The 20,771-nt window shown below is 33.7% G+C and overlaps 1 protein-coding gene and 1 pseudogene across 1 annotated transcript; both read left to right on the plus strand.

Annotated features, from left to right (window-relative positions):
• The first annotated feature begins 2,327 nt into the window (after positions 1-2,327).
• LOC117923877 lies at positions 2,328-10,434 on the plus strand (annotated as a pseudogene).
• Positions 10,435-20,011: 9,577 nt separating this feature from the next.
• Positions 20,012-20,743, plus strand: LOC117923879 (protein STRICTOSIDINE SYNTHASE-LIKE 10-like). The gene is given in 2 exon segments (XM_034842376.1): positions 20,012-20,244; positions 20,344-20,743. Coding segments are annotated over 2 exon segments (633 nt in total).
• Positions 20,744-20,771: the final 28 nt, after the last annotated feature.

The following is a 20,771-nucleotide window of genomic DNA, read 5'->3' on the forward strand; positions in this document are numbered from 1 at the left end:
TTATATTTCTACATTCATATAAAGTACCCTATATTTGTTTCTTGCATATAAATAGAATGGTTTTTTCCTTTTTTTCTTTTTCTTTGTTGACACTAAAGTACATCATGGATCATTGCTTATTCTCGGGTGACCTCTGGAAGGCTTATAACAAGTAGAATGGTAATTATGACTTATTTTCCACAAATATTTACCACGTACATATGTTCTTTTCACTATCATATAGGTTTTAAGATTTTCCTCATTTATTTTTTTCTTAATTTTTTTTATTTATTTTGATGGGTGTTTGATCAGATGAGGGAGCTGGATGAGAGGTATCTAGGTTTAATGAACCTGAAGAGAGCATAGACCTCCCTCCTTACAATTGGGTGACCATTGCTTGGTATCATGTGTTGCTCATTTTCGTTTTCAAAATGCCTTAAATAAAGAAAACTTACTTTTCCATGAAGTCTATTTTAGATTACTTTGTTCTAAGATCGTGCTCTTCTGCCATGTAGGTCTTTAAAATAACATATTAGAGAATGAGGATGGAAGAAAATTTTTATTCAATGGGAGTTGCAACTAAAAGGGATGGTAGCACTAAATCTTTGGTGTCACGTAAGCGCCATGTTATTAAAAAAAAAAAAAAAATCATCATTTTGGTTAAAGCCTCAGTTGGAAACTGACACTTCATTTTTGAACTGAAGGCACAGTTGTTAACTGAAGCTTCATTTTTAAACTGAAGCCTTAATTGGCAATTGAGACTTCATTTTTTAACTAAAACCGCAGTTGCCAACCGAGACTTCAGTTTTGAACTAAAAGGGATGGCAGCACATGTTCAAATTGGCCCTTTTGGTGCCATGTAAATGCCATGTCATTAAAAAATATTTTTTTTCATCATTTTAGTTAAAACCTTAATTGGCAATTGAGGCTTCATTTTTGAACTGAAGCCGCAGTTGCCAACTAAGGCTTCATTTTTAAACTGAAGCCTCAATAAGCAACTGAGACTTCATTTTTGAAAGTATATATTTTTAATTTCAATAATAAATTGTAATTTAATAATTGTTAATTAAATTTGAAAGTAAAAAAAAAAAATTGTAATTGAAATCTCAATTAGTAACTACGGCTTAAAAGTATATTATTATTTCGATAAAGATAAATATGTCATAATACAAATAAATTAATATCTTAAAAAACAACAAATTAAATATCTTAAATTAATAAATTATACAATTTTATATATTATTTATATGTTATATAAGTTTATTATTTTAAGATTATTAATTTATTAATAAATAAAATATTCATTTATAATATACTCTATTTATCAATTTATGTTTGTTGAAGTAATACTAGATTCTTAAATTTAAATATAAATAATTTATTATTTAAATATATTTTTTAAATTTCAATCATAAATTGTAATTTAATAATTTTTAACAAAATTTTAAATTTAAAAAAAATTAACTAAAACCTCAGTTGGCAACTGCGACTTTAATTCAAAACTGAAGTCTCAGTTGGCAACTGCAGCTTTAGTTCAAAAATGAAGTTTCAGTTGCCTATTGAGGCTTAAATTTAAAAATGAAGCCTCAGTTGCCAACTGAGACTTTAACTAAATTGATGAAAAAAAAATTATTTTTTAATGACATGACGGTTACGTGGCACCAAAGAGGCCAATTTAAACATGTGTTGTCATCCCTTTTAGTTCAAAAGTGAAGCCTCAGTTGGCAATTGCGGCTTTAGTTCAAAAATGAAGTCTCAGTTGCCAATTGAGGCTTCAGTTTAAAAATGAAGCCTTAGTTGGCAACTACGGCTTTAGTTCAAAAATGAAGCCTCAGTTGTCAACTGAGGCTTTAACTAAAACGATTAAAAAAAATATTTTTTAATGACATGGCGCCTAGCACTAAAGAGGTCAATTTGAACATAAGTTTTAAAAAGTGGTTACATCTTATATTTTTTTTTGAATAAATGGGCCATTTTGACCCAAAACTCAACATATTGTACCTAGAAAGCATTTTATAGATTCTGAACCAATAGTAACAAATATTATGTCTTGTCTTAACTATAGGGCCTTTACAATTACAGGGCATTCATTACGGTGTAACAAATAATTATAAATCTATCTCAAATAATCTTTTTCTTTTTTCTTTTTTTCCATTTTTTTTATTAGTCCCCACTCTCAAAGAACTCCTTTCAAATATTAATTAGAATCCTAATTCATATGTTATAACAATTATATTTTGATTTTAATTAAGAAAACCTATGATTCTCTTCTTATATATAGATTTATGGGTAGCATAACCTTTACTTATATACCAAAGAAAGAATTTTCCATCATCTTCTTCAACACCATGAAGCTCTCACAATTCTTTATCTTCTCTTTTATTTCGATTTCTCTTTTTGAATGTGTTAATTCACATCAAGCCCTAAAATACAACACACTTAAGCTTCTTTCAGGGGTATCTGGCCCTGAAAGCATCGCCTTCGATTATAATGGAGATGGTCCTTATACTGGCATCTCGGTGTTAGGTCCCGATCAAGTAGCCATAATGACTCATAGAAATACTCACTTTCTTTGGGTGAAAGATAAACCACAACTGTTTGTAGGATAAATATGCTTCTCTTTATTCATTGCTAATGTTCCAATAAATAGAGTAAAGCTTAACAGATCAGCTTCAACTCCGGAAACTAACTAGCCTAAACTCAAGGGAATGCCTTGTAACAAATTTGAATATGCAGAAATACAAAATAGAAACAGAAAATAAATTAAACGGTTGACAACTAACTCAAGCTAAAAACTTGGGATTCTTCTTAGGGATTCTTTTTTACCTTCTCGGCCTATCAATACTTTCCCCGCTAAGTGGATCCTTGTCTTCAAGGTCCAGTGAAAGAATTGATTATGCAGCAGCGTTGTTGCCTCCCATGTAGCATCTTCAGTAGGCAATCGTTTCCACTTCACCAAACGCTCTTCAATAAATTTCTTGCCTTGTTTAATCCAGAGTATCTTTCATCTGCCACTTTTCGTCCACCACCTCATATTCTTTGGTTTGATTGTTGCTTTGGCACTCAAGGAGGAGTAGTTGAGGTCCCTGGCACTTGTGACCTAGGGTGAATCTATCATTGCAGTTGAAACAAAGCCCTTGTGCTCTCCGTTTCTGCATTTCATCCCAACTCAATCGCTTGGGTGTTGCTGTTAGGGTAGTCTGATTTTCTGGAGTGATGGTGGTAGATACACGGTTCTGTAGTGGGGGTCGTATGAACCTCTTCGTTCTTGCGATCTATTCATCCTTTATTCTCACTAGACTGATGGCTTCCTTCAATGTTTTGGGCTTAAACATTCGGATTCCATCGGCAATTTCGAATTTCAGTCCTCCCATGAAAGTGCCAACAAAAGCCTTCTGTGTCCAACCTTGAACCCAATTGCCTAGCCTTTCGAACTATTTTTGGTACTCACAAAGGGATCCAACCTGTTGAACTCTGGATAGAGTTTCATCAAAATCTCCACACTCTGTTGGTCCCAAATGAGCCCATAGTTCCTCCTCAAAAAATTCCCATGTCACCAAATGACATTCCTGATAAAAATATCTTCGTGCAATGGGCCATTTGACCAAGTCTTTAATAATATTAAATTGTTTTATGTTGAGTCTTATATTTGTTATGTTGTCCTGGTCTATGGGTAATTGTTTATTGAGTTTCTTTATTATCTCCTGATTTTTGGTGATGGTGGCAGCAGATTTATTGAAACATGGTTTCATGGTCCTATTTTTATGCCTTTGTTTTTATGGCTTTGTCAAGCTAGTTGATTGTATTGCCTATTTATTGGTTGTCTCAGTACAAATAAAGTGTGGAATTGCTTCTCTGTTCTGGTTTTACTTTTGCTCAGTTTATTTTATCAGTGGTATCAAAGCCCGGTTAACGTTAGAAAAGTGGGTTAAAACCAGAAAGTGAGAATTGAGAGTGCCAAAACAGAGAGAGAGAGTTTGTGAGACAGAGAGTCATATAGCAGCAGCTTTGTTTATTTTCTTTCAGCAGCAAAAAAAAAAAAAAAAAACAATGGCCTCTGAAAATTTTGTGCAACCTGCAATTCCACGTTTTGATGGTCACTATGACTATTGGAGCATGTTGATGGAGAATTTCTTACGATCTAAAGAGTACTGGCAAGTAATCTCTGGAGGGATAGCAGAACCAGCAACGAACTCACCAATGACGGATGCGCAGAAAACAAAGATTGAAGGACAGAGATTAAAAGATCTAAAGGCAAAGAATTATTTGTTCCAAGCTATTGATCGCTCAATCTTGGAAACTATTCTGTGCAAGGACACCTCCTAGTAGATTTGGGACTCCATGAAGAAGAAGTACCAGGGATCAACGAGGACCAAGAGGCAGCAGCTTCAAGCACTTCGATCTGAGTTCGAAACGCTTCGAATGAAGCCAGGGGAGTCAATTTCTGATTACTTCTCAAGAACAATGGCAATCATCAACAAAATGCGAATTCATGGCGAGAAGATGGAGGACGTGACTGTTATTGAGAAAATTCTTCGGTCAATGATGCCAAAATTTAACTATGTTGTTTGTTATATTGAGGAATCGAAAGACCTTGATGAACTATCAATTGACGAGTTGCAAGGATCTTTGTTAGTTCATGAGTAGAAAATCATCCAAGAGGATAAGGAGGAGCAAGCTTTAAAGGCTTCAACTAACAACAATGCTTTGACAATGAATAGATCAGCAGATCGAGGTAGAGGCAAAGGAAGAGGAGTTCGAGGAGTTAGAGATGGAGGTAGAGGAAGAGGTGGACGAGGCAATTTTAGAGTTGATGAAGATCAACCAGATTTCCAAAATAGAGGCAAAGGTCGAAATCAACAATTTGAAAAATCCAAGGTAGAGTGTTTTAGATGTCATAAATTTGGCCATTACCGTTCTGAATGTTATACTAAATTACCTAACGCCAAAGAAAAAGGAGAGAAATCTAATTATGCAGAAAAGAAAGAAGTTGAAACCTTGTTGATGGCTGCTCAAGTCAATGAACAACCTTAGGCAGAAGTATGGTATGTGGACACAGGCTGCAGCAACCACATGTGTGGTAGTAAGTCTTCTTTTTTTTTTTTTCTAAATGAAGGTTTTCGTTCTATAGTGAGCTTTGGTGATTGTTCTACTGTGAATGTAATGGGAAAGGGTGATATTAATATTAGAACCAAGAATGGTTTTGTAAAAACAATTTCCAATGTTTTTTATGTTCTAGACTTGAAAAGTAATTTGTTAAGTGCTGGTCAATTGCAAGAAAAGGGTTACATAATAACAATTCAGAAGGGTGCTTGTGAGATATATGATCCTTCGAGAGGTACTATTGTTGTTGTTCAAATGGCTTCAAACAGGTTGTTTCCATTGAAGATTGATAGTGTCCAGTCTTTCTTAATGGCTGAAGTGAAAGATCTTTCATGGCTTTGGCATTTACGCTATGGCCATTTGAATTTTGGTGGATTAAAAACACTCCAACAGAAACATATGGTGACAGGTCTTCCTCAAATTTCCATTCCTTCTCAAGTTTTTGAAGAATGTGTTGTTGGCAAACAACATCGTTCTCAATTCCCTCAAGGAAAGTTGCGAAGAGCAAATAATGTCTTGGAACTGGTTCACTCTAACATTTGCGGTCCAATTAATCCAACTTCTAATGGGGGTAAAAAATATCTAATTATCTTTATTGATGATTATAGTCGAAAAACATGGGTTTCTTTTTTGCAGGAAAAATCAGAAGCTTTTAGTGCATTTAAAAGCTTCAGGCACGCGTTGAAAAAGAAATAGGGAGATCCATCAAAATTCTCCGCACTGATCGTGGTGGAGAATATTGTTCAAATGAATTTGAACATTTTTGTGATGGTCAAGGCATACGAAGAGAACTCACAGCTACTTATACACTGCAACAGAATGGTGTATCGGAGAGAAAAAATAGAACCATCCTCAACATGGTGAGGAGCTTGCTTGCAAGGGGCAAAATTCCAAAGAGTTTTTGGTCGGAGGCAGTGAATTGGAGTATCCATGTGTTGAACAGAAGTCCTACATTTTCTGTTCAAAACATGACACCGGAGGAGTCTTGGAGTGGATGGAAACCAGCTGTAGATCACTTCAAAATTTTCGGTTGCATCGCCTATGCACATGTCCCAGACGAGAAAAGGAAGAAACTTGATGATAAGGGTGAAAAATGTGTTTTTCTTGGCGTAAGTGAAGCATCCAAAGCATATAAATTGTTCAATCCACTCACGAAGAAGATTGTGACCAGTAGAGATGTTATTTTTGATGAGGAGAGCACCTGGAATTGGAATGGACAGCAAAATGGGCAGTAGCCTACTCAAGTCATTTTTGACAATGATGCTGAAGAAGAAAGGCAGCAGCTTCTATAACAACAAATTCCTACGGTTTCTATACCTGAAAGTCCACCAAATGATGCTCCAACAGCTGCTGAAACTTCATCAATAGCAGCAGAGAGTAATGTAGTTGCTGAATCACGACTTCGCCGTGTTCGAAAAAGGCCCGCATGAATGCAAGATTTTGAGGTAACTGGAGTTCAATCTAATAACTATGATACAATTGCCCATTATGCTTTGTTATCAGATTGTGATCCCATTACATTCCAAGAAGCTATCAAGGATTTAAAGTGGCATAAGTCTATGAATGAGGAGATCGGGTCTATAGAGAAAAATAATAGTAGGGAGTTAGTTGAACTTCCAAAAGGGCAGAAATCCATTGGTGTTAAATGGGTTTATAAAACGAAGTTGAACAAAGATGGTGGAGTTGATAAGTACAAAGCTCGGCTTGTTGCAAAGGGGTACAAGCAAGAATTCGGAGTGGATTACAAAGAGGTGTTTGCTCTAGTAGCAAAGCTTGACACTATTTGCTTGGTGTTATCCATGGCTGCCCAAAACTCATGGTCTATCCATCAGTTAGATGTGAAGTCAGCATTTTTGCATGGAGAGTTGGAAGAAGAAGTCTATATTGATCAACCCCCTGGGTATGTGAAGCAAGGTTATGAGAATCAGGTATATAAGTTAAAGAAAGCACTATACGGACTGAAACAAGCACCAAGAGCTTGGTACAGTCGTATAGATGCTTATTTTACTGAGGAAGGTTTTATTAAATGTCCATATGAGCACACTCTTTACACTAAATATGGTGTTGATAAGAAGATTTTAATTGTGTGTTTATATGTTGATGATCTCATTTATACTAGTAATAATAAAACCATGCTTGCTGATTTTAAGAAGTCTATGATGAAAGAATTTGATATGATTGATATGGGATTAATGCACTATTTTCTTGGCATTGAGGTAGTGCAATCATCTGCTGGTGTTTTCATTTCTTAAAAGAAATATGCTCTAGAGATTTTGGACAAGTTTATGTTGAAGGATTGTAATTCAGTCATCACCCCAAGTGAAGTTGGTCTGAAACTCTCAAAGAGTGGAGCAGGAAAGAGGGTGGATAGTACTCTTTACAAGCAGATCGTTGGAAGTCTTATGTATCTGACATCTACAAGACCAGACATTATGCACGTAGTCAATTTAATCAGTAGATACATGGAGAATCCAACTGAAGTTCATCTTTTGGCTGCAAAAAGAATTTTTTGCTATTTGAAAGGTACTATAGACTTTGGGATTCTATACAAAAGGGGTGAAAAATCAAGTTTGATTGGTTTTTCAGATAGTGATTATGCTGGAGATCTTGATGATAGAAAGAGCACTTCTAGAGCAGTGTTTATGTTGAATTTTGGAGCTATTACTTGGTCATCAAAGAAGCAACAGATTGTGACTTTGTCAACTACGGAAGCTGAGTTCGTTGCTGCAGCATCAAGCTCATGTCAAGCTATTTGGCTGAGAAGGTTACTTGAAGTTTTGTACAACCAACAGCAAGGTCCAATAGTGATTTACTGTGATAACCTCTCTGTAATAAAACTCTCAAAGAATCTAGTCTTACATGGGAGAAGCAAACACATTGATGTGAGGTACCACTTCTTGCTTGATTTATGTAAAGATGGAGTTATTGATTTGGTGTTTTGCAAAACTGAAGATCAAATTGCAGATATCTTGACTAAGCCCCTCAAGCCTGCTATTTTTATGAAACTTCGAAGTATGCTTGGAGTTTGTTCTTCAAAGGAGGTTGTGGCTGCTTCAGGAAAGGCTTTGCAAATTGATTCCTAAACTAATTTCTGCAGATATCAGTTTAAGGGAGGGTGATAAAATATCTTCGTGCAATGGGTCATTTGACCAAGCCTTTAATAATATTAAATTGTTTTATGTTGAGTCTTATATCTGTTATGTTGTCCTGGTCTATAGGAAATTGTTTATTGATTCTCTTTATTATCTCCTGATTTTTGGTGATGGTGGCAGCAGATTTATTGAAACATGGTTTCATGGTCCTATTTTTACGCCTTTGTTGTTATGGCTTTGTCAAGCCAGTTGATTGTATTGCCTATTTATTGGTTGTCACAGTACAAATAAAGTGTGGAATTGCTTCTCTGTTCCAGTTTTACTTTTGCTCAGTTTATTTTATCACTTCCTCCTGGTAAGCTCGACGCAACCATTGCCACCATTGGTTAGCTTCTACTTCAAGGTGGAAAGATGCTAGAGTTACCTTTTGGTTGTCTGTTGTGCCTTGAAATTCAAATAATTGAGCTACTCAGCTAAGCCATTCAGTAGGATATTCTCCGAAGTATTTTGGAAATTCCAACATTGCCATCTTGGAAGAGAAAACTTGTCTGCCGCCACCGTTCTCCTCTCGATGCGAATGGAAGGATCCTTCCCGCTCATTATTGTTGTTGCTAGAGGCTTCTTTAGTTGGAAGCAAAGTTTCAGATAGCTTGTTGACAATTTCCTCTAATCATTGTATTCCATCTTGAACTCCACCAAGCCAAGCCTCCAAAGCCTCGATCCTTTCTTTGTTGGATGTCATTGTAATGATGCTCTGATACCAATGTTAGGTCCCTATCAAGTAGCCACAATGACTCATAGAAATACTCACTTTCTTTAGGTGAAAGATAAACCACAACTGTTTGCAGGATAAATATGATTCTCTTTATTCATTGCTAATGTTCCAATAAATAGAGTAAAGCTTAACAGATCAGCTTCAACTCCGGAAACTAACTAGCCTAAACTCAAGGGAATGCCTTATAACAAATTTGAATATGCAGAAATACAAAACAAAAATAGAAAATAAATTAAACGGTTGACAACTAACTCAAGCTAAAAACTTGGGATTCTTCTTAGGGATTCTTTTTCACCTTCTCGACCTATCACTCGGATGGTAGAATTTTACAATGGCAAGGTTTGAAACATGGATGGAAGGAGTTTGCAATCACTTCCCCGTTCAGGTAAAAACTAATTAGTAAATTTTTTATTCATTATGTTTAGTATATATTCACTTATAAGTACATATATTTCTTAAATAGATTTAAAAATATAATAATATATAATAATTTTTTTAATTATGTTGTATATTCATATTAATTGCATGATATAAAGTATTCTTTTAGTGTTCAATTCAACCTTATTTGTAATTGTAAGTGTATGTTTTATGTTGGATAAAAATGTATGAAAGTATTTGAAATAATTGAAGTATTTGTTTTTGTGCTTGATTAGGATTCCTAAATTTTGTAATGGATCAATCAACCCTGCAATGGAACAAGTATGTGGAAGACCATTGGGTCTTAAATTCAATGAAACAACATGTGATCTTTACATTGCAGATGCCTATTTTGGGTTATTGGTGGATGGGCACAATGGTGGAGTTGCCAAACAAATAGCCATTAGTGCAGAAGGAGTCCCATTTCGATTCACTAATGCTTTAGATATTGATCAAAACACTGAAGTAGTCTATTTTACGGATACTAGCATCATATTCCAAAGATGGTATGTATCATCAATTTACTCCATACTACATAGATTTTTTTTTTTTTAAGTTTGTCCATATAGTTATGATTCTCATTCCCATTAATTAACAATGGAATTTTTTAGGGCTTATGCAATAGCAATGCAAACTGGGGATAAGACCGGAAGGTTACTAAAATATGATCCAAAGACCAAAGAAGTGACGATGTTGCTAAGAGGCTTATCCTTTTCAAATGGGGTTGCATTAAGCAAAGACAAAGATTTTGTTTTAGTTACTAAAACTACTGCCACCAAAATCACAAGATATTGGTTCTAAGGTCAAAAATCTAAATTGAGTGACACTTTTACACAACTTGCTGGATGTCCGGATAATATTCAAAGAAACATTCATGGGGAATTTTGGGTTGCACAAAATAATTGTGGAAGACCAGAACTAAAAGTTAGACCGATAAGACTTAACAAAGAAGGGAAGAACGTGGAAGAATTAAGTGAGGATGTTGACCTTGTGAGAAAAGTCCAAGAGAAAGATAATGGTTTATGGTTAGGTTATGTGATTTTGCCATATATAGGTGTGTTAAATTAGAATATTTTTTAATATTATAATATGTATGTGTCTTTGGAATTTAATTGGATTTTATTGCATTACTCTGCAATTCGTAGTTTTAATTTTTATTATTCACTTATACATTATATAATACACTTATATAAATATTTGAATAGATTTTCATTTTATAAATCGGTGAGAGATGGATTAAGTGATGATTAACGTATAGCACCTTTTGTTTTAATATAATATTAAATATACTTTTATTTTTTGTTTTTAAAATTTAAGAAATATAATAAAAGCCCCCAAATACGTTTTAACATTTACAAAATTCAAAAGTATTTAATGTCTCATGTTCTCGTGATTTTGTTCTCTAACTTTTATGAATATTTTGATAATAAAAATAAAAAATAAAGAGCATTCTTAAACACATATCCGTCATTTCTTCCTACATCTATCTCTTTTTCTTTTTCTTTTAAAAATATTATTAAATATGATTTTATTATTAGCATTAATTATACCAAGCATGGTTGATATTTATAAGAATTTTAAATATAATTTAAAGATCATTTTTTTTTCTTTTAAATATTGCAATAACACATGAATGAATCCCCAAATATTTTTTTAAAATTTTTTCTATAAATATTTTTTTCTTTTTAAATATTTTTATTTGGTTAGTCCTAACTTGTAACAAACCACGTGTAAATACATGCTCTCATCATCCTCATTGTATCCCACGGTGTTGATACTGTAGAACTATTAGGTGGCCGTCCTCCAATCGCTGCACGTCCCTGCAAAGGAGGTTCACAATGTCAAAGTTAGTACCATAATGTTGACATATTGTACCTCAATGTTGACATATTGTAACAAATATTCTGTCTTGTCTTAACTATAGGGCCTTTACAATTACAGGGCATTCATTACGGTGTAACAGATATTCTGTCTTAACTATAGGGCCTTGCCTTCACAATTAAATGGCATTCATTAAGATATTCTTTGCTTTTGAAAATACTACAAGTGATATATCGATTTTTTAAAAGTGTTTTTCAAATTTTTTCAAACACTTAAACTATGCTTGGTTCCAAAAAAATGTGAGGAAAAATACGAGAAAAAGAAAATAGAAAGAAAAAAGAAATTAAAATCAATAAATTATTTTATATGTTATTTTAAACTTATTTTACTTATTTTTCCTATTTTATATAAAGATTAAATAATTTAATAATGTATAAATTTCTAACTAATTATAATTATATTTATTTTCTTTCTTATTTAATATATTGAAATCAAACAAGAGAAAATCATTTTTTTTTCCTTGCCACTTTCCAAGAATCAAAGATAGTCTTAGACTATGTTTAGTTCTCGGAAAATATAAGGAAAAATACTTGGGAAAGAAAATAAAGAAGAAAAGTGAATGAAAAAAAAAATTTTAAATCAATAAATTATTTTATATGCTACGTAAAACTCATTTTCACTTATTTTTCGTCTTATATATAAAAATTAAATAATTTAAAAATGTATAAATTTCTAATTAATTTTATATTTGATTTTTTTTTTTTTTTGTATTTTTCATATTAAAACCAAACATTATAAAATCATTTTTCTTAACAGTTTTTTTTTCTTTTATATTTTTGGAAACCGAACATAGTTTTAAATTTTTCTTCAAAAACAATATTTATGTTAGAAGTGTTTTAAAAAATCACTATCAAATGGATTATAATTCATTTTATTATTTCTATAAAAAAATTTAAAAGTCAAAAGTATTTACTTATCTTTTCAAGATCTATAAATAATAAATATAGTTAATTTCTGTTTTTTAGAAATAAAAGGTAAATAAAAAATTATGGTATAAAGTAAATACAAAGACACATTAATTCCGTAAATACTCTTATCATAAAATAACGCAATAGTAGATGAAATGTGAATAAACGAGTGAGTCTCCAAATTCTTTATTTTATAAATTTATTTCAAATAATTTATTTATTTCAATTTTTTTATTAGTCCCCACTCTCAAAAGGCTATTGTAGTTTATAAAAACATATTGAAACAAAATAATCTAGGAGCTTTCTTTTCACTTCCTAAAAACAAATCCTACTAGGAAAAGAACTCCTTTCAAATAATAATTAGAGTCCTAATTCTTATATTATAATAATTATATTTTGACTTTAATTAGGATAACCTATGATTTTCTTCTTATATATAGATTCAAGGGTAGCATAATCTTTACTTTTAGTACCAAAGAAAGAATTGTCCATCATCTTTTCAACACCATGAAGCTCTCATAATTCTTTATCTTCTCTTTTATTTTGATTTCTCTTTTTGGATGTTTTAATTCACATCAAGCCCTAAAATACAACACACTTGAACTTCCTTCAAGAGTATTTGGCCCTGAAAGTATTGCCTTCGATTGTAATGGAGCTGGTCCTTATAGTGGCATCTCGGATAGTAGAATTTTAAAATGACAAGGTTCAAAACATGGATTGAAGGATTTTGCAATCACTTCCCGTTAAGGTAAAAACTACTAGTAAATTTTTTATTCATTATGTTTAGTATATATTCACTTATAATTACATATATTTCTTAATAGATATTACCTCTCTTTTCCCCTTTTCAAACAAATTGAAATGAAATGATTGAAGTTTTTCTATTTGGAATCGTCTTAGGTCTAATTCCTATTACTTTGGCTGGATTATTCGTAACTGCATATTTACAATACAGACGTGGTGATCAGTTGGACCTTTGATATTCTAAAACACAGAAAAAAAAAAAATCATTGGCTTATCAAATTATCTATCGATTTGTGAAAAAGATTCAACAAAAGACAGAAACAAATTCACTATCTATTTTATGTCTACTTTCATTGTTCAACTCTTTGTCAACATGAAAAAACCAAAAGCTCTAAATTTTAAAATATAATAATGTATAATTAATTTTTTAATTATATTGTATATTCATATTAATTGCATGACATAAAGTATTCTTTTAGTGTTCAATTCAACCTTCTTTGTAATTGTAAGTGTAGGTTTTATGTTGGATTAAAATGTATGAAAGTATTTGAAATAATTGAAGTATTTGTTTTTGTACTTGATTAGGATGTAGGCAGTAAAATCTTTTTACAGTTTATACTTTAAGTAAACATAAAATAAATGAAATTATAGAACTTACTTTAATTCTATGAATCCGAGCCCAGTGACAACACTGTTTCTTTAAGACAACTTTATTCCCTCTCTGGTGCTCAAGGTAGTGAATAAATGTCTCCCAAGATAGAACGGATTTTCAGTTCTACAGAAGCAGCACTTCAATCTGTAGAACACCACGAATACAACTTGTGTTTTGTACTCAAACTGACAAAGGATGCAAAGAAGAGAGAGAGAAATTTTTGGAAAAATTGATTTTTAATGCCGGGGTAGAAAGTCTATTTATAGTCTTCCTGGTGTCTGTTTAGAATAGGTATAAACCTATTCGGAATAGACACGTACCTGTTTGGAATAGTCATGAACCTGTTCGGAATAGGTATACTTATTCCCGAATAGGCACACTCTAACAGTCGCGTCCAAATACAATGAATCTTAATTATGAAAAGCCAACTGATAACCCAATTACAAAACGGGTTGGGTCTAACCCGACCCAGAAACTTAAATGATTTTTGCCCAAAAATTATATATAGCCCAAGCCCACGGGCCCGGGTCAGGCGCGCGCGCGCGCGCGTGTGGGTTTAACCCACAAGCCTATACCCATGTAGGTATACCAAGTTTCCTCAAATATACCATTTCAAGTGGGTGACTTTGGAGTCAATTTTCTCATTCAATACTTAATGGATTTGAACAAATAAATATACCACGTTATACTCCTCGCGGAGGAGAACGCGTTGGTGCGTGGTCCCGACATTTTCGGAGTGTGGGTCACACTTTTAATTAAGCCCCAAGTTGCTCAATTATTATTATTATTATTATTTTTTCAAACTCATTTCCAACAATCCCCCACATGAATGTAAAATTGGCTTTACAACATGCAAAATGAATATGCAGACACTAGTTCGAGTACAAATGAAAAGTTACTGCTTCAGACTAAGTGACCATTGGTCTTGAACTTGCCCTAGTGAAGACTATCGGATTTACTTGGCCAGTCAATAGACGTTGTCTTTGAATTGCCAACCATTGGTGTAAACCAAGACAATAGAATCACGCAGTACCATTTCTAACACAGTTGGTTCTCACGTTTGTGTTCATTTTGGCCTTGAACACCTCTTGGTTCCGTGAGTATGTTAGAGAATTTAGCCTTTCATAATTCTCATAGAAGTGGCCCCCTTCTTACTCACGTAGGTGATTTCTATTAAGAATATCCTGCAATATCCCACTTATGACACAATTTCATAAGCTATAGAAATCATTAAAAGCGTATCTTATCCTGATTCTCGCGGCAGATATGCACTGTCTCATCATAGGAATGGTTTGGAGTAAGTATCTCCGCAGTGCGTTCTGAGTTCTACATAGTTCGGTTTGCCCTTTGAACCTAGATCTTGGGATCTCCAGTCAGCTAGGTTGGGTTGCCACTATGATGACCTTGGTTTATTTCATAGGCTTTAGACCCATTCCCTTTGATGAACTTTCTACTTGCTCTCTAGTTAACCTTTGTAAGCGGATCCGCAATATTATCTTTTGACCTTACGTAGTCAATTGAGATAATTCCATTTGAGAGCAATTGCCTAACGGTATTATGTCGACGTCGTATGTGACGTGACTTACCGTTATAGTTATGACTTTGTGCTCTTCCAATTGTTGATTGGCTATCACAATGGATGCAAATAGCAGGCACAAGTTTTGACCAATTTGGAATATCCTCTAAGAAATTTCGTAGCCATTCGGCTTCTTCTCCAGCTTTTATCTATTGCAATGAATTCTGATTCCATTGTAGATCGAGCTATACAAGTTTGTTTTGAGGATTTCCAAGACACGGCTGCACCTCCAAGTGTAAACACATATCCACTTGTGGATTTTGAGTCTTTTGAGTCAGATATCCAATTAGCATCGCTGTATCCTTCAAGTACAACTGGATATCTTGTGAAATGCAGTCCATAATTTTGAGTATATTTAAGGTATCCCAAAACTCGTATTATTGATTTCCAATTATTTTCTCCGGGATTACTCGTAAATCGACTTAGCTTACTAACAGAGTATGCTATATCAGGTCGAGTGCAGTTCATCACATACATTAGACTGCCAATTATACGAGAATATTCTAATTGAGATTTTCCTATGCCAGTATTCTTAAAAAGATGAAGATTTACATCCATAGGTGTCTTCTTTGGTCTTATATCGTACTTCTTGAATTTCTCAAGTATTTTCTCAATGTAATGAGATTGAGAAAGTATAAGACCATCAGAAGTTTTTGAGACCTTAATTCCCAAAATTATATCTGCCACACCTAGATCTTTCATATCAAATCTATTGGATAGCATTTGTTTAGTCATTTTTATCATATTGGTATCACTACCAATAATTAACATGTCATCAACATATAGACATACAATGACATATCCTTTTTGAGTGTTTTTGACATAAACGCATTTATCACATTCATTAATTTTGATCCATTTGATATCATTGCATTGTCAAATTTCTCATGCCATTGTTTAGGTGCTTGCTTTAATCCATATAAGGATTTAACAAGCTTACACACTTTTCTTTCTTGTCCAGGAGCTATAAACCCTTCAGGTTGATCCATATATATTTCTTCATCTAATTCATCGTTCAAAAATGCCGTTTTAACATCCATTTGATGTATTTCAAGATTGTTTATTGCTGCTATAGCAATTAAAATACGAATAGAAGTTATTCGGCTAACTGGTGAATAAGTGTCAAAATAATCCAATCCTTCCCTTTGCTTGTACCCTTTGGCAACAAGTCTTGCTTTGTATTTATCAATTGAACCATCTGCCTTCATTTTCCTTTTGAAAATCCACTTACATCCCAATGTTTTGGTACCTGGTGGAAGATCCACTAGTTCCCAAGTATGGTTTTGCAGAATAGATTCAATTTCACTATTAATTGCTTCTTTCCAATATGAAGCTTCAGGGGAGGACATAGCTTCTTTGAACGTTTGAGGATCATTTTCTAACAAATATGTTAGAAAATCTGGGCCAAACGAAGTTGACTTTCTTGCCCTTTTTCCACGTCTAGGTTCTTCGTCAACTTGTTTTTCTTTTGATTCTTGATTTACTTCTAATTGATTATTACCAAAAGTAATATCATGAGTCCTCTTTTGTGTACTTGTTTCAGATGGCTTGTTATATGGAAAAATAGTTTCAAAGAATGCAGCATTCCTTGATTCTATAATTGTATTAACATGCACATCAGGAATCTCGGACTTATAAACAAGAAAACGATATGCACTACTATTATTAGCATAACCAATGAATATACAATCAATGGTTTTAGGTCCTATTTTAACCTTTTTAGGTTTAGGAACCTCCACCTTTGCCAAACACCCCCACACTTTTAGATATTTATAGCAAGGCTTGTGACCTTTCCATAATTCATAAGGTGTTTTAAGTGTTTTCTTATGAGGCATTTTGTTAAGAATATAATTGGCGGAAAGCAAAGCTTCCCCCACAAATTCTGGGGTAAACCAGAACTTAACAACATAGCATTCATCATTTCTTTCAATGTTCTATTTTTGCGTTCAGCAATCCCATTAGATTGAGGAGAATATGGAGCGGTAGTTTGGTGAATGATTCCATGTTCTAAACAGAACTCCTCGAAAGGGGATTCATATTCACCACCTCTATCGCTTCTTATTGCCTTAATCTTTTTGCTAAGTTGATTCTCAACTTCATTTTTATAATGTTTAAACATTTCAATTGCCTCATCTTTGCTTTTAAGCAAATATACATAACAGTATCTAGTGCAATCATCGATAAAAGTAATAAAATACTTTTTCCCACCTCTCGTTTGCACAAACTTTAAATCACAAATATCACTGTGAATTAAGTCTAGAGGTTCAGTACTTCTTTCAACTGAATGAAAAGGTACTTTTGTTAATTTAGATTCTACACAAGTTTCACATTTATGATTAGGATCAATATTAAATTTAGGTAGATAATCTAAGTGAATTAATCTACGTAGAGTATCATAATTAACATGTCCTAATCTACCATGCCAAATATTAGAAGACTCAAGCAAGTAAGCAGAAGAATCAATCTTATTATTATTAATAGACTTAGGAACAACAGTCATTACATTCATCTTAAAGAGCCCATCACTAAGATAGCCCTTTCCTACAAACATCTCATTCTTTGTAAGTACAAACTTATCAGACACAAACACTAATTTGAAACCATTTTTGCTAAGCAAAGATCCAGAAACCAAGTTCTTGCGAATGTCTGGCACATGAAGCACATCATTTAAAGTGAGTTCTTTGCCAGAAGTCATTTTCAGAATCACCTTCCCACGGCCTTCAACTTTGGAACTAGAAGAGTTACCCATGAATAATTCTTCATTTTGCTCCACGGGTTTGTAAGTTGAAAACATCCACTTGTTGGAACATATGTGACGAGTAGCCCCAGTGTCCACCCACCATTCCTTGGTGTTTCCTACAATATTGCATTCGGATACAACAGCGGAAAGATTCATCTCGGAGACATCATTTGAAAGTTTATCAAATTCTGTCACATTAGCTTGGGGTTTCTTTTCCTTCTTTGGCTTACGGCAATCATTAGACTTGTGACCAGTTTTGCCACAATTATAACATTTGCCTTTGAATTTCTTCGCCGCATTTGATCCTTGATTCTGATTTTGATCACCATGCTTTCGTTTCTTGTTAGTTTTTGGTCCTTGTTCAATAACATTGGCTTTAGCCTCCATTGAATTATTTCCCTTCTTTTCAGATTTTCGGTTGTCCTCCTCAATCCTTAACCTCACAATTAATTCTTCAAGATTCATCTCTTTGCGTTTGTGCTTGAGATAATTCTTGAAGTCCTTCCATAGTGGTGGTAATTTTTCAATCACAGCAGCCACTTGAAATGAGTCACTAAGACTCATTCCTTCAGAATGGATTTCATGAAGAATTACTTGCAGTTCTTGAACTTGACTTATAACTGTTTTGGAATCGATCATTTTGAAATCAAGAAATTTGCCGACTATGAATTTCTTCATGCCAGCATCCTCGGTTTTGTATTTCTTGTCAAGTGAATCCCATAGTTCCTTTGCTGTCTTGAGTGAACAATACACATTGTAAAGTGTATTGTCTAAGCCATTAAGCACATAATTTCTGCATAAGAAATCAGAATGCTTCCATGCATCCACGGCAGCAACCTTTTCCTTGTTGGTTTCTCCTTCTGCAAGTATGGGACATTCTTCATGAAGGAACCTTGCCAAGTTCAATGTGGTGAGGTAGAAGAGCATCTTTTGTTGCCAACGTTTGAACTCATTCCCATTGAATTTCTCTGGTTTTTCTCCATGAGTCAAATTCATTGTAGGAATATTGCTTGAAGATGCCATTTGATTTATTACAAAAACAGAAATGCAGAAAATTCATAATACAAAATTCTGATTAAAAAAAATAATAATAATAATAATAGATGAATAGAATATTTAAGTTTCCAAATGCAGAAACACAATCTGATTTGAAACTTAAGAATATAATATTCACTGAAGTATAAACTACAAAAAGTTTTTATTGAATAAAGTTGTCTTAAAATTGTAGGCAGTAAAATCTTTTTACAGTTTATACTTTAAGTAAACATAAAATAAATGAAATTACAGAACTTACTTTAATTCTATGAATCCGAGCCCAGTGACAACACTGTTTCTTTAAGACAACTTTATTCCTCTCTGGTGCTCAAGGTAGTGAATAAATGTCTCCCAAGATAGAACGGATTTTCAATTCTACAAAAGCAGCACTTCAATCTGTAGAACACAACGAACACAACTTGTGTTTTGTACTCGAACTGACAAAGGATGCAAAGAAGAGAGAGAGAAATATTGGAAAAATCGATTTTTAATGCCGGGTAGAAAGTCTATTTATAGTCTTCCTGGTGTCTGTTTAGAATAGGTATAAACCTATTCGGAATAGACACGTACCTGTTTGGAATAGTCATGAACCTGTTTCGGAATAGGTATACTTATTCCCGAATAGGCACACTCTAACAGTCGCATCCAAATACAATGAATCTTAATTATGAAAAGCCAACTGATAACCCAATTACAAAACGGGTTGGGTCTAACCCAACCCAGAAACTTAAATGATTTTTGCCCAAAAATTATATATAGCCCAAGCCCACAGGCCCGGGTCGGGCAGGCGGGCGAGCGCGCGCGTGTGGGTTTAACCCACAAGCCTACACCCATGTAGGTATACCAAGTTTCCTCAAATATGCCATTTCAAGTGGGTGACTTTGGAGTCAATTTTCTCATTCAATACTTAATGGATTTGAACAAATAAATATACCACGTTATACTCCTCGTGGAGGAGAACGCATTGGTGCATGGTCCCGACATTTTCGGAGTGTGGGTCACACTTTTAATTAAACCCCAAGTTGCTCAATTATTATTATTATTATTATTTTCAAACTCATTTCCAACATAGGATTCCTAAATTTTGTGATGGATCAATCAACCCTACAATGGAACAAGTATGTGGAATACCATTGAGTCTTAAATTCATTGAAGCAACATGTGATCTTTACATTGCAGATGCTTATTTTGGGCTATTGGTGGTTGGGCACAATGGTGGAGTTGCTAAACAAGTAGCCATTAGTGCAGAAGGAGCCCCATTTCGATTCACTAATGCTTTGGACATTGATCAAAACACAGGAGTTGTCTATTTTACCGATACTAGCACCATATTCCAAAGATGGTATGTATCATCAATTTACTCATTATATAATTTTTTTTTTAAAGTTTGTCCATATAGTTATGATTCTCATTCCCATTTATTAACAATAAAATTTTTTAGGGCTTATGCAATAGCAATGCAAACTGTGGATAAGACTAGAAGGTTACTAAAATATGATCTAAGGACCAAAGAAGTGACGGTGTTGCTAAGAGGCTTATCCTTTTCAAATGGGGTCGCATTAAGTAAAGACAATGATTTTGTTTTAGTTACTGAAACAACTGCCGCCAAAGTCACAAGATATTGGCTACAATGTTAAAAATTGTAGAAATCTCAATTGAGTGACACTTTTACACAACTTGTTAGATGTCCGGATAATATTCAAAGAAACATTCATGGGGAATTTTGGGTTGCACAAAATAATTGTGGAAGACCAGAACTAAAAGTTAGACCGGTAAGACTTAACAAAGAAGAGAAGATCGTAGAAGAATTAAGTGAGGATGTTGACCTTGTTTATCCATGAGAAAGATAATGGTTTATGGTTAGGTTTT

Source organism: Vitis riparia, chromosome 10 (assembly GCF_004353265.1).
Source record: "Vitis riparia cultivar Riparia Gloire de Montpellier isolate 1030 chromosome 10, EGFV_Vit.rip_1.0, whole genome shotgun sequence".
Classification (NCBI taxonomy): Eukaryota; Viridiplantae; Streptophyta; class Magnoliopsida; order Vitales; family Vitaceae; genus Vitis; species Vitis riparia.